This window comes from Pan troglodytes, chromosome 2, assembly GCF_028858775.2.
Source record: "Pan troglodytes isolate AG18354 chromosome 2, NHGRI_mPanTro3-v2.0_pri, whole genome shotgun sequence".
Classification (NCBI taxonomy): Eukaryota; Metazoa; Chordata; class Mammalia; order Primates; family Hominidae; genus Pan; species Pan troglodytes.
In genome coordinates this window covers 195329201-195343036 of record NC_086015.1, presented here as the reverse complement: position 1 = coordinate 195343036, position 13836 = coordinate 195329201, and the positions used below count along the sequence as shown (strand labels likewise).

The following is a 13836-nucleotide window of genomic DNA, read 5'->3' as shown; positions in this document are numbered from 1 at the left end:
AACAGGAAAAAAAATTTTGAAGAAAAAAAAGAGATTTAAAAAAAATTCTAGCACCTCCTAAAGCATGGTAAATCTATTCCTGGTGAAATAATATTGCTCATTATAGCAGAAAGAGTTGGAAAAAGTCCCTCTTGAAATACATTGCACTTCGAGCTACTACAAATCAAGGGACTAGGAATCTTTCTGGTTAATAATAAGAATCTTATTATTAGGAAGGGAGAAACTTAATCTGGCATAGGATAAGAATAATTTGAGAACCACAGTTTAAGAGTTGTAGAATTCATGTAGCTATTGAAGGTCAGAGCCTAGACAGTTCTCTGGACATACTTGCTAAAGGTTTCCCCTAATTGCTTAATAGTATGTGATTAGAAATTAGTAGCAGAACTCCAAATTCTAGTACTGATATTTATATAAGATCATGAATAAATTTTACTATCAAGTACATGTGATTCCCATTTTCTATGTGGTATTAGTAATTCTCCATACTTGTTCATAGCCAAAAGGCCAGAAGCAATGACATTAGTAATTCTTAATTTATTTTTTGTTTGTTTAGGCTTCTTAAGCTCCCCCCAAAACAAAAGAACATGATTTAGATCGCCCAAATGAACCTCACCTTTCAATTGCATTCAGAATTATGGTACTTGGACTGGGTATATTAGATAAGCAGTGAAGCAGTGGGCCCTATACACGTAGTGGGTCTTCAGCTCGATTTATTCCTACGAAATTGTGATTGTGTTTGCAAAGCACCAGAACAACTCATAAAAGTTTCAAATGCTGCCAGTCATTCCTTACAGAGTTCACCCAGTGAGATTCAGTTTGAATGATTTTTCTTGACTATACTGACTAGTTGTATCCATATCACGTAAACCCAGACATTTTTCTACATAAAGGAATTAATAGATTTTTCTTTATACACTCATGTCGGATGGACGTTAACTCTTCATTTGCTATCATATCACTTAATTAACTAAGTATATTAACTCTTCATTTGCTATCATATTGAGGCTGATATATATGATATTCACGGTTTAAATTTTCTGGCCTGGAATTCAGCAAGCTCTGACACAAATTAGCCTTATCCTTCTTATTCGTCATCACCTCCCTATTTTACCCAGTCCTGTAGTGTTTATTTTTGCACTTGTGTCTCATCTGAATTAGGACTAGCTACATTGTACGTGCTCAGTGGCCACATATGGCCAAATGGATGCTATACTAGGCAGCACAGTCCTAGAATATTTTCATCAGATTCCTCTATCCTTTTCCTCGCCCTGTACCTCCTCCTCAGTTATATCTCAACTCTCTCTTCCTTAATACAGTTCTAAAACTAATGCTTTTTTATTATTGGGGAATTGCTGGCTCTTCCTATGCAAATGGAACACCTCTGGCTTTAATAGTCACTTCTTATACCTTATACTCAGGACAATTCAGAACAAGTTGTTTGTTTGTTTGCTTTTTAATAAAATATGATAATACAAAATTTACCATTTTAATCATTTTTAAGTATATGTTTCATTGCCGTTAAGTACATTGACATTGTTGTGCAAATATCACCATCATCCAACTCCAGAACTTTTTCATCTTCCCCAACTGAAACTCTGTACTCACTAAATAAGAAATCCCCATTCTTCCCCACCCCCTGGCAAGTACAGTTCTATTTTTTGCATCTGTGAACTTGACTACTCTGGGTATCTCACATAAGTGGAATCAATATTTGGCTCCTTGTAACTGGCTTATTTCACCTAGCACAATTTCTTCAAGGTTCATTCATGTCGTAGTATGTGTCAGAATTTTGTTTTTCAGGCTGAATAATATTTCATTATATGTATAGGCCACATTATATTTACCCATTCATTTGTCAATGGACATTTTGGTGCTTCCATCTTTTGGCTACAGTGAATAATCCTTCTATGGACGTGGATGTACAGATAGATGCTGGGGTCCCTGCTTTCATTTATTTTGAGTGTACACCTACATGTGGAATTGCCGGATCATATGGTACATCCGTATTTAATTTTTTGAGGAATCACCATTTCATTTTCCACGGTGGCTGAAACATTTTACATTTAAGTAGCAATGAATAAGGGTTTCAATTTCTCCACATACTCACCAACTCTTGTTAGTTTCTTTTTTGATTTTGTTTATAACAGCCATATGTTTTCTTTTATTACCATTTCTGAATGACTTTAGGACTATTTAGTGAAGTTAAAGCCAACTTAAATCTTGATTAACATACAGACATAAGAATTCCAACACTGATATGTCAGTCATTTTACATTGTTGGATAAATTATGGTATTTCTTATTTTATTCAAAACTCTTAACTAGGACCTTGAAACCCTAAATATTCATCCTGGCCCTGCCACTACTCACTATCTGACTTTATGGAAGTGGCTTAATTTCTTTTATATTAAAAAAAAATGGGGGTGATAATTTCTCACCTACTATATTCACTGGGTTATAATTGTAAAATTTAGTTAATCAATTTAAAATTGCTTTGAATACTCTGAAATGATAGTTTTATTCAAGGAATTATCATTGAGGCTGCTATATACATCATGGTGATTTTCGTTTACATTTTGCACATATAATGCACTTTAGAGAACACTTACGCCTTGTTTCCTTCCTCAATTTTGTTTCATTATTTCCCATGTACATTCAGAATAGCAGTCATTAAGTGTTAATGCAACTATGGATGGTAGTAAGGCAGTTATATTACTGAAGGGAGGTACTTTATTCTTTCTTTGCTTTCTAATTGGATTATGGTCTTTTAATTACGTTGTAATTCAGAAATTTGATTGAGACTTATTCCCCTTGATTTGTCAGCTTCTTAGATATGTTACTGAATCCTAGGTCCTGTAAATAACAATGAAAATTAATGCTCAAGAAATTACATTTAATCTATTGCTGTGACCAAGGTTTTGCTCTCCGTATTTGTATTTGCATGCAGTTTCTAGAATAACTTTAGTTTGCTTTCTCTGAACATCTTTTTATTTTGGTTAACAGAAGTATAGAAATTCAAATACCTATTTGATTTATTGAGGAGGAGGGCGGTTTTTATCAGTGAACTGGAAAACCTACCTTTTACTTGTCATTTTCTAACTGGGACATGAACTAGGTTTTCAAAACCCTTAATTTTATTACTCCATTTAGTGCAAAGATTGGGAAATTAGAAAATGAGTTGTATGAGAAAAAGAGCAAATTTTACATCTTGCTGTGGCACTGGTGACTTTTGGTCTTTTTGAAACACTGTATATTTTCAGATGTCAATTTGCAATACCTCTCAATATAAGGATGGCCAGCAGGGTTAAATTACTGGAAAAGTTATCTGCAGCAGTAATTATAACAGTAACATTGTGTGTTGACACAAATGAAGTATTTTATGTGCAAGTGAGAAATAGAAAACAACAAAAAAAAGATAAAAGTCCAAGTGAATGTTTTGGGTAGAATCTGTGGCATAAAAAAACTAAAAAGGAAATTGCAACTCTAAGAAACTCAGCTTAAAAAATGATAAAAATATACACTTTAGGCCGGGCGCGGTGGCTCACGCCTGTAATCCCAGCACTTTGGGAGGTCGAGGCCGGTGGATCACGAGGTCAGGAGATCGAGACCATCCTGGCTAACATGGTGAAACCCCGTCTCTGCTAAAAATACAAAAATTAGCCAGGCATGGTGGCTGGTGCGTGTAGTCCCAGCTACTTGGGAGGCTGAGACAGGAGAATGGCGTGAACCCAGGAGGCGGAGTTTGCAGTGAGCCTAGGTAGCACCAAAGCACTCCAGCCCGGGCTATAGAGCAAGACTCCGTCTCAAAAAAAAAAGATAAAAATATACACTTTAATGAAAATTAGAAAATTTATTCCTCAAGTATCCCCGGATGAAGCTTAAGGATTTGCAGGTCAAAATATATTATTTTTTAAAAAGGAGATTTTTGTAAATTCATTGAGATTCTGATTTAGCAATCTGTGGGGTGACCTGCAGATGTGTAAGTTTTCACAGCTGATTAGGTGACAGAGTTGGGAAGAACTATTTTATGGTATCATATGAATAGCGTTCCAGCTAAATCACTTCGTTGCTTCTTGCGTTCCCCTGTGCATTGAGCAGTTTTATGTAAATGGTTGTATTTTGCACAAATAAAAAACTATGCTTTAATTTTGGAGTTTTTAATTTTTTTATAATAGAAAGAGAGGTAAGCACTATTAGACTTAGGGAACTTCAAGATTCTGGCAAGATATTCCCTATGGATCTTCTATTTGTTGAAACAAAAAAAGAAGAAGAAAGACAAACTTGAATGACTTACTTGTGTCATTTGAAAATTATATGATCTACTCTCTGAGCTGGTTTCCTCTGTATACTCTGTTACTTCAGCCAAGGGCATTTAGTCCTTTGGGGATGTTGGAAGAGCCATCCGTGCAGTAATTGAAATATTTTTAAATCTCATTAAAATATATGTGGCTAATTTACATAACAGCCTTAACACACATATTTTATTCATATATTTTCTGCTACTCAGAGTGTAGTCTGGGTTTTATCAGCATCAACATCACCTGAGATCTATTTAAAATGGAGACTCTCAAGCTCACTACAATCCTTCTGATTCATAATCTGCATTTTAACAATATGCCTAGGTGATTCCCATGTACGGTAACATTTAAGAAGTTCTGTAATAGAATATGTTGGAAGAAATCTGTCTCCTCATCACTGAACCAGTCTCAGGAGACACTCACTTGTATTCTAAATTCTGTTTTAGTCTAGTTTTGGATTTAGAATACTTTCAGCCAAAACAATTTATTTCTATATTCTCTGAAGATCTGTTATTCAAAATGCTCACAAAGAAATCAGCTCCTTAATTTTCATAAACATTTTTTGGTACTTGCTATATGCAAGGCATTTAATCTTCATAAACATGCTATTTTTCATTTATGAAAATGTGTCCAAATTAACAAGGCTAGGAGATGGCTGAGTCAGGGTGTGGATCCGGGTAGCATGGTTCGCAAATCGGTAACCACTCAAAGTTCAAGGGAGGAAGCTATTTGATGTTGCAAGTAACATTCAAATTATCAAATCTTTGTAATGATGGTTTAATAGGTGGAGATACCTGTTTGTTCCTAAGCTGAGGATAAAAGTAACTCCTGATATTTACCTGAGACATATCATATACTCTTATCTAGTCACATTTGTCTATTTCACAAGAGTGTAATGAAGCTGAATTAATGTGTTTTGTAAGAATAACTTGAATAATTTGAAAACATTGTTCTTTCTAAACAATTATCTAGGAATAGCCATGATGGCTCACAGATGACTGAACTTTACAGCCAGACAATACAATAGAGGAGAAAAGAATGGTTTATATAGATATGAACTGAAGTCTCATGCTTGCATAATCACATTCCCTATTGATGAAAAACTACAAAGTCACGGACTGTGTTTCTTACTTTAGCTAAATGTAGGGCAGTCGGGGAAATTGCTTCATCTTTTTTCCTTTTCTCTGTCCTCCCTTATTTTTTTACATAGGGTGCCCTGGAAATGGCAATAAATATTTCAGTTTGATACATTATATTTCCTATGGTAGGGTAAAGATTAGCAACATGTAAATAAATATTTTTTTACCTACCCGAATTAGACTGCAGACTAAGGACCAAAAAGCGTAATATTTCCCATGTCTCCTCTGACTCTGGATGAAAATCCTGTTTTCTAGGTTAGGAAACTGTAAAGATTCAAGCCTTATCTATGAGAGAACAAAAACAACTTACTTAAATGTCTGCAGTTCAAGAAAAGTTTAAAAGGTTGTGACTGAAAGAACTGAAAGAAAATTAAGTGTATTCACTGATTATCAAGTTAAAACTGTTTTTTTATAATAAGAAGAAGAGCTTGTGATGAGAGTGAAGAATATTGTAAAATCAAATTTGAAAAGCTTATTGAAGGAAATTTATGTCCACTGTCATAAGTAATTTTTGTTATTTTGCCTTTCAGTGTGTATGTACAGAGAACCATCGCTACATGAAATTGGAGAAAAACAAGGGCGTTCAAGGAAAAGTTCTGGAACACCAACCATGAATGGAGGCAAAGTTGTGAATCAAGATTCAACATAGCTGAGAACTCTCCCCTTCTTCCCTCTCTCATCCCTTCCCCTTCCCTTCCTTCCCATTTACCCATTTCCTTCCAGTAAATCCACCCAAGGAGAGGAAAATAAAATGACAACGCAAGACCTAGTGGCTAAGATTCTGCACTCAAAATCTTCCTTTGTGTAGGACAAGAAAATTGAACCAAAGCTTGCTTGTTGCAATGTGGTAGAAAATTCACGTGCACAAAGATTAGCACACTTAAAAGCAAAGGAAAAAATAAATCAGAACTCCATAAATATTAAATTAAACTGTATTGTTATTAGTAGAAGGCTAATTGTAATGAAGACATTAATAAAGATGAAATAAACTTATTACTTTAAAGGAAAGGATTTGGAGAATTGAACTCACAAACTGATGTTATATACTCAATAGCTTAAACTCATGATAATGCTGCGATGTGTGGTTTTGCTTGATTTTGTATTTTATTTGGGCATCTGGAATTGACACACCATTACATTCTGTTTGCAGGATTTTTTTGTAACCATGAAATTGAACATTTCCAAATTATAAACTATGTTAATACCTATAAAATATACAGCCAGGAACCATTTATCATCAAGAAAAGTGTAAGAAATTATTTTTGAGATGTAATTTAAGATTGTTTTATGTAAAAGGAAAATCTTGTATGGCATCGAATAGCCTTAATGAATTTAATTCTTTCACAAAAATAATTTCAAATTATCCTAGAGTATAACATTTTTATCAAAGATATTATTTCCGGAGTTCGTTCGTTCTTTTTTTTTTTTTTTTTTTAGTAATTTAGCAAAAACATTACTGTTCTAATGCTGAAGTGACTTTTGCCAGTGCCATGTCCAGGTGGTGAGGTATAAGTTACTTGCTCTTAGCATTTGGTCTGATTTTTTTGCTTTGTGAACACCTTTGAGAGTATCCACAAAGCAATGTCTCAGGTGTGGATACCTGAGAGCATGTTTTAGAAAGCTTTGTACCCTGTCTTGTGGCAGGAAAGAAAGAACAGGGGTTTTACATAAGGAAATAAGTCCTAGGAAATTAGTCAACGCAAATTGCATTTGCCTTTGTACCTTACCACAGTCTTATATTGTTTTTTAAACTCTGCCATGAAATTTGGAGACATGACTGTGAAATTCCTAACTTACTATCTTACAAAGCCAGTAGCTAATTTGTTGCTCTATGTATGATCCTGTTACAAGTCCAGTTTGCAATTCGTTTGTTTCCTAGAACACAGAAGGGTACCAGTAATACACTAAATTTTCAAGGGGTGTAGAGAAATAATATGGAATTAGCAGCTATGACTCCAACAGACAGGATTGTGTGAGCAGCTGAAAGGAGCAAAAAAGAACTCAGTGTAAGAGAAGGCACATACATAGTTAAGAATACTAAAGTATTTTTAAAAATCAAGGAAGAAATAAATGTTATACAATTTGCATTGGAATAAATAGATCTATTTAGTCCTACAAATCAGGAGTGGTGTAGAGACATCCAAATTTAAAGAAAAAAAACACACAAAACAGAATGTTAAAAAATGTATGCAGATTTATGGATATTATCAATGAGAAGACATAGCATGTAACTTCTCCTATATCTCTACTGTCCAGCATGTATTGTTCCAAATATGACTCCCTAAAATATATACACTTTGCAAAAGCTCTAGGCCCTCACCTCAAACCTTGCCATTGGTTGCCGTATTTCAAGGTCAATATAGTTTCCCTCACTTTACACAATCATTATTCTTCAATAGTGGACCATATCCTTCACCAGGTATCCTATTTCTGTTATCTAGAGGTTAGCAGAAAATGAAATGAAGGAATTTCCCTAAGCAGTTGGGAAGAACAAATTGTATGCATGTAGGCAAAGATTTTGAAGATACATTTGCAAGAGATATTTGTTTAACCAAAATATTTGGAAAGTAACAAATAAAGACATTTAAATTTTCTAAAAATGGACTTGCTCTTCTAGGAAAAGAATACCCTTGGGGGAAAAATATAACTCTAGCTGTATTTCTTCTTGTCACTCTTGATTCAACTTGATTATAAATACACCTGTCACTACCAGAAGCAAAAAAAAAAAAAAAAAAAAATCCCAAGCACAAAGCTTATTTTATTTGAAAAAAATAAAAAAGAAACTTCAACACTATGGGACACTGGCTCTTTTAGCATGAAATGACTTGAGCTTTTGTAGTGATGATACACACACATACACACTCATCAGTAAAACGATGGTTTCATAAATAACACAATTGATGCAAATCATAAAAATCAATTACAATTATGATTTCATGACAAAATATATTTAATTAAGTTTGTTATGAAAAAAATAGAGATATGAATCACTAACAAAATTCCTCCCTCTATTTTCAGTGGCTATTCATCATTTATCATCTAGACTCACATTTGTCTCCTTCCTGATAGCAGTTAAGAAAAAATTCTAACCACACAATTTGTATATTGTTTTTCTCCGTATTATGTTAAGCAAATGTTCACTGCAGTAAAATGTTTTGGAAATTAGCTTTGTCTTATTTCCAGTTTAGTTCAGAGAATTAATTGGAAACCTGATTTATTTTACACATAAACCTGACAAAAAATTTAGCTTAGAGCAAAGGGTGAATGTTTGCTTAACTGCTGCTTACTTCTCAAGTACATGAAACCTTTAATAGAATATGCCAGTATTCACTGAGTTTTTAAAAATATTACCATGTATAAACATATAATATCCAACTTCATCCAAAAATATGATTGAGTTTAAGTACTTTGTTTTTCAAGCTTCTTTCAAGTATAATAATTCCTTGATTTTCATTGTTCTGATTTCTGGGTCTTCAATTCATTCGTCACTTTTCCTTTTTAAGTAAAATAAGCTTTTTTTTTTTTTTTTTGAGTTGCATTGGGATTTTTCCCAGGAAAAAATATGGCTTTTAGTAATGCTTTGCAATTGGCTACGCAGATATAAATTAAGATATGTTTATTCTGAGTTCTTATTGGAATAAGTTTCAAAATCAACGAGCTTAAGAATGAAAACAAAACTTTTGAGAATCTCACAAAATAGCTTTCTGGTCAATACACCTTACTTGATTTTTAAGCTCGCAGAATAAAGTATAGAAACAAATGGAGCTGAAGTTCCATTTGCTAATTCAGAGACTTTTGTGCTTCTGCAAATTGGAGGGCAGCAAGCCATCCTATTCTCATAGTAATCGTTTTGGCTTTGAAATTTACATACAATTTAATAGCACATTTTTAGCCATTATGGATTGGTGCAATAAAGAGATATCAATGTAATGCAATGTGATGCTTTATGGGCCTCGTTCTAATTCAGAAAGCTTGTTTAAAAGAACTAAGACTCTTCTGTTTAATAAAATAGCAACAATCTAATATCTAGACTGGTGGTCCTGCGGTGCCACTAGTGGGAGATGAGAGTATTAAGACAAGAGTAAGGACAAGGAAAGACTTAAAGGTTGCATATTGAAAAGTTTGGAATTCCTAATTTGGGAGCACTGATTTCTTGGTGAAGAAGTAAGTATGACTACGTTGCCAGTAATTTTTTTAAAACATAGACCCAGAAATAGCAAATCGATTTCACCCTCATACCTTAGTCTACAAGGCCTTGCTCTTGAGAAGGTTTTCCATGATATTGCTTAATTTCATCTGCACAAGATGAGACACAAACATAAAAATTCCCTGCTCATTTTAATACCATAAAAGGCTGAGGTTATTTCTCTGTCATAAAATTGTAAATAGCATTTTTTAAGTCAAAATTACATTTAAAACAGTGGATTGTTCTACAAATATATATGTGTATATATACATATGCTTCTGAAATAAGGATATATTATATAGAGTTTTTATTTGATTTGTGGTCTTTAGTCATAGGTAATCAAAAATAAAGAGATTTGAATGCAAAACTTTATACATTAATGTACATTTCTAATGATGGTACAAATTGCCACTTTATAATAAAAAAGAAACAGGTGGGAATAATAATCAAAGCACGTGTTCCTTCAGTACTTTGGTGATTTTTAATCCCCCTTGTGATGCACAGGAAATTATTTTTTAGTTACAAAAAGTTATCTTAGAAATCTATACTTCCCAATACAGATTTCAGGATAAGTCATATCAAATTGAGAATTTGTGGTGAAAGAATAGGAAAAGGATGCTAGATGCTGATCTTTATTTTTCAGGATTTTTCCTGGAGCCCAAGTTAAAAATTCAATACTTAAATCTAAGTTAAGTGAAAATTAATAATGTTCAGAATGATGTATTCAGCTTTAGTAACAGATGGAAGCAAAAAAAATAAGAATATTTAACATTATGATCATAGCCTTAAAATAATGTAATAAAAATTGCATCATTAAATGTTCTATTAGTTGGAAAGAATGAGCTGATGTTTCTTTGTCTTTGCTCCAAGTACAATTTAAAGACAGTGACATTCATTTTACTCAAAATTGTTCAAAAAGCCCAAAACATATTCCCATGGCTAGAATTGGTATTAGCTCCAATACAAGGTTAAATGTTACAATCTTAAGAAATTATTGGCACTGAAATGTTTAGTAAACATGTTGTATGAGAAACTAAACAAATTAATGTTTCATTTTTCCATTAAAGCACAGATTATTCAAATCATTGTTTTCTGAGCTCAGATTTGTAAAATGTTTATACATCATTACCCTCCTGGAATTAAAAACAATTAAAATCCTGAGATGCTCATGCACGTAGACGAAATACTGGCACTTTTTTTTAAACATTAAACTTCTTTGAGAAGTCTACCTTTTTTTTTTTAGTGTGTTTATCCTATATTGCTGAAAAAGCGCTGTGTATTTTTAAGAAAAATATCAAAAATTGATTTACAGATGGGAAAGATGTCTAATTTTGTAGAAGAGTTGAAAGAAAAGTAAATGTGTCTTTGTAATTACATAGCTACTTGTCTCAACCTGACATCTTGCTTTCAAGGATTAAGAACTAAAGTACGTTCATTTATTCTTTTATTCATAACATACCAACTAGAGGCTCAGTTGAGTTTAGGCATCATACACTAAATTGCAATCTCAAAACAACAACAACAAAGGCAGACACATAAATAAACAAATAATGCAATACCTAAAAGTATGTGCTATGATAAATGCAAAAAAGATTTTATATACCACCGAGGAGGCAACAAAGGCATCATCAGGGATTAGAGGCAAGACAGCCATTGAAAAAGAACAGATATTTGCTGAGTGATAAAGGGGGACGACAAAGGCCTCTCAAGTAGAGGAAATCATTTGAATGAAAGATGGATACTTGCAAAACAGGGCTTGGTTGGGAAGAATGTTCAGAAAAGGAGGTGGAAGAAAAACTGAGTTGAGATCAATAAAAATGAAAAGTTACTCAAAGGTTTTCAATACAGCCTTTGTATTTGTTTGAACATCTGTATCTGCTAGGATGCTTCTGGTTGCTCAGATAGAATCCCCAAACCAAACTGGCGCTTCATCTCGAATATCTAGGTACACAGCATCACCATCGAGGCTTACTTTGTAGTTCTCTCAGCTCTGTCCACCTCCATGTATAACTTCTCCCTTAGAGGCAGAATTTCCTTTAGAAGTTTCAGAACCTGCATGCTTATATCATCTATTCTCTATTAGAATCCCCCAGACGACATCTTACATTTCGTTGGCCTGATTTAGATCATCTGTCCACACTTCAGTGACTGACCATGGCCAGAGACTTGAGATATGTTGACTAGTGTAAGTCAACCAAGACCTGGAGGTTGGATTGTCCCCCAAGATACAAGTCTGCATGGTTGAGGAGTAAATATTTGAATGCAATTCAGATCCCTTTTATCAAGAGGAAATGTAAATGAAGAGCAAAAAGTAGCAAATCTCCATTACTAATGAATAGATGTATTTTCTATCACAAGTCATTGGATATTCTAAAAATCCGCAGAGAAATGCAAATATTGATTAATTAAAGCTACTGCCATAAAGCATAAGAACAAACAAAAACATTGACAATTCAATTCCCTAAGCATTATTAAGTGACTGCTATGAAGAAGGCACTGTGCAGGTCACTGATGAAGAGATAAACAGCTGCAATTTTAAAGAAAAGCGGTACATTTGACAATAACTCAATATATCTGATATGTTCAATGCTTTTAGATGACTCTCATGGAGGGGGTTAGAAAATGCAGCTTGCTTAGTCTAGATCAGAGGTTCATACCATACCTACTTTTATTCATACCCTCGCAAGCACTGCTAGGATTAGGCCATTAGAAAATGCTGCACTTCAAAATCACCTGCAACAACGTGCATGTCTTTCTTTCTTTTTTTTCTTTTTCTTTTTCTTTTTTTTTTTTTCTTTTTGAGATGGAGTCTTGCTCTGTCACCCAGGCTGGAGTGCAGTGGCGCGATCTCGGCTCACTGCAAGCTCCACTCCCGGGTTCATGCCATTCTCCTGCCTCAGCCTTCCGAGTAGCTGGGACTACAGGCGCCCACCACCACGCCCGGCTAATTTTTTCTATTTTTAGTAGAGACAGGGTTTCACCCTGTTAGCCAGGATCGTCTCAATCTCCTGACTTCCTGATCCGCTCACCTCGGCCTCCCAAAGTGTTGGGATTGCAGGCACCCCACCTCGCCCGGCCGCGTGCCTTTCTTGAATCTCCTCTACAGAACATAGCACGTGTTTTGAACACTTTGGATGACACTAAGTGTATTAACAATCCAAACTACCCTATTCCATTTGTGAGAAGTATTGGTTTTATATTTATATTGGCATCAAAACCTTGGGTTACCATCTTTCAAAAAAAGTCTTGATTTTCCACTGACTTTCAGGTTTGTTTTTTTGAGAGGATTGAATACATTTTATTTAAAAGTAAAGTGCATCTTCTGAGCACATACTTTCACAATTGTTTTTCTTATGAGTATAAAATAATATTGCTGTTGTCACATTATTTTTCTAATTCATTTTGACAATCTTATCTGAAAGACAATGTATCTTAATTTCTGTGCTATGTCTCTTATATATTATACCTACTTGTGTATTAACCTTGCCTACCCGCTGCAATTTGCTGTCTTGAAAAATATGTTCCTGACCCAGAGAGGCACACAAAGACATACACAAGAAGAACATTGCAGGAGGAGTATTTAATATATGAATTGCATGTCAGTCATGCTATGACTTGTCTCTGATGTCATTTTCCTTGCCTGTTTCATCTTTTTGTTTCTTATATGCATTTTCGGTTGTACCACTGCTTCATTGACTGACTTAACTCTGAATTTGTTTATGATATTTTTCCCTAGTGTTTTGAGTAATTATTTTCTATGCTGACGGCTTCACCTCATAAGCATACCCTCATAATGGATCTGTTTGGTACTTTACCTTTACAACCAAGAAAATAGTGGCTAAATTAAATTGGAAGGTTGCGGGTTTGTTTGCTTTTTGTGTGTATGTGTAATGATAAGCCTGAATACAGGCATTCCACATGTTATTTGGACTATTCAAAGACATCATGACCGAAGTCTCTGCAATTCAAAGTACTTTTTCTTCAAAGTACCATTTATTCACAGTCCAAAATGGCTGCTCTAGTTGTAGGCATCATGTTCACATTTAGGACACAGGAAAAAGGAAAACAGGGAGGTAGAAATATGTGGTACCTCTACCATGGAAGCATCTTTTCCAGAACCCCCAGCATAGGTCTCACTGGCCAGAACTGGAGGTTCGTGGGTAAGGAAGAAAAAGGAATTGAAATTGGGTAAGGAATTAGACACTTCTATCACA

At 34.3% G+C, this 13836-nt stretch overlaps 1 protein-coding gene across 3 annotated transcripts in view; it reads left to right on the top strand.

Moving 5' to 3' along the window:
- The window catches only part of FGF12 (fibroblast growth factor 12), a 585069-nt gene extending 574219 nt beyond the window's left edge, over positions 1-10850 (top strand). For all 3 annotated transcript variants that reach the window (XM_009447026.5, XM_009447025.4, XM_526425.8), the window contains one exon: positions 5967-10850. In XM_009447026.5, the coding sequence (XP_009445301.1) occupies positions 5967-6085 (119 nt within the window). In that variant the 3' untranslated portion in view covers positions 6086-10850. The remainder of the gene's footprint in view (positions 1-5966) is intronic.
- Positions 10851-13836: the final 2986 nt, after the last annotated feature.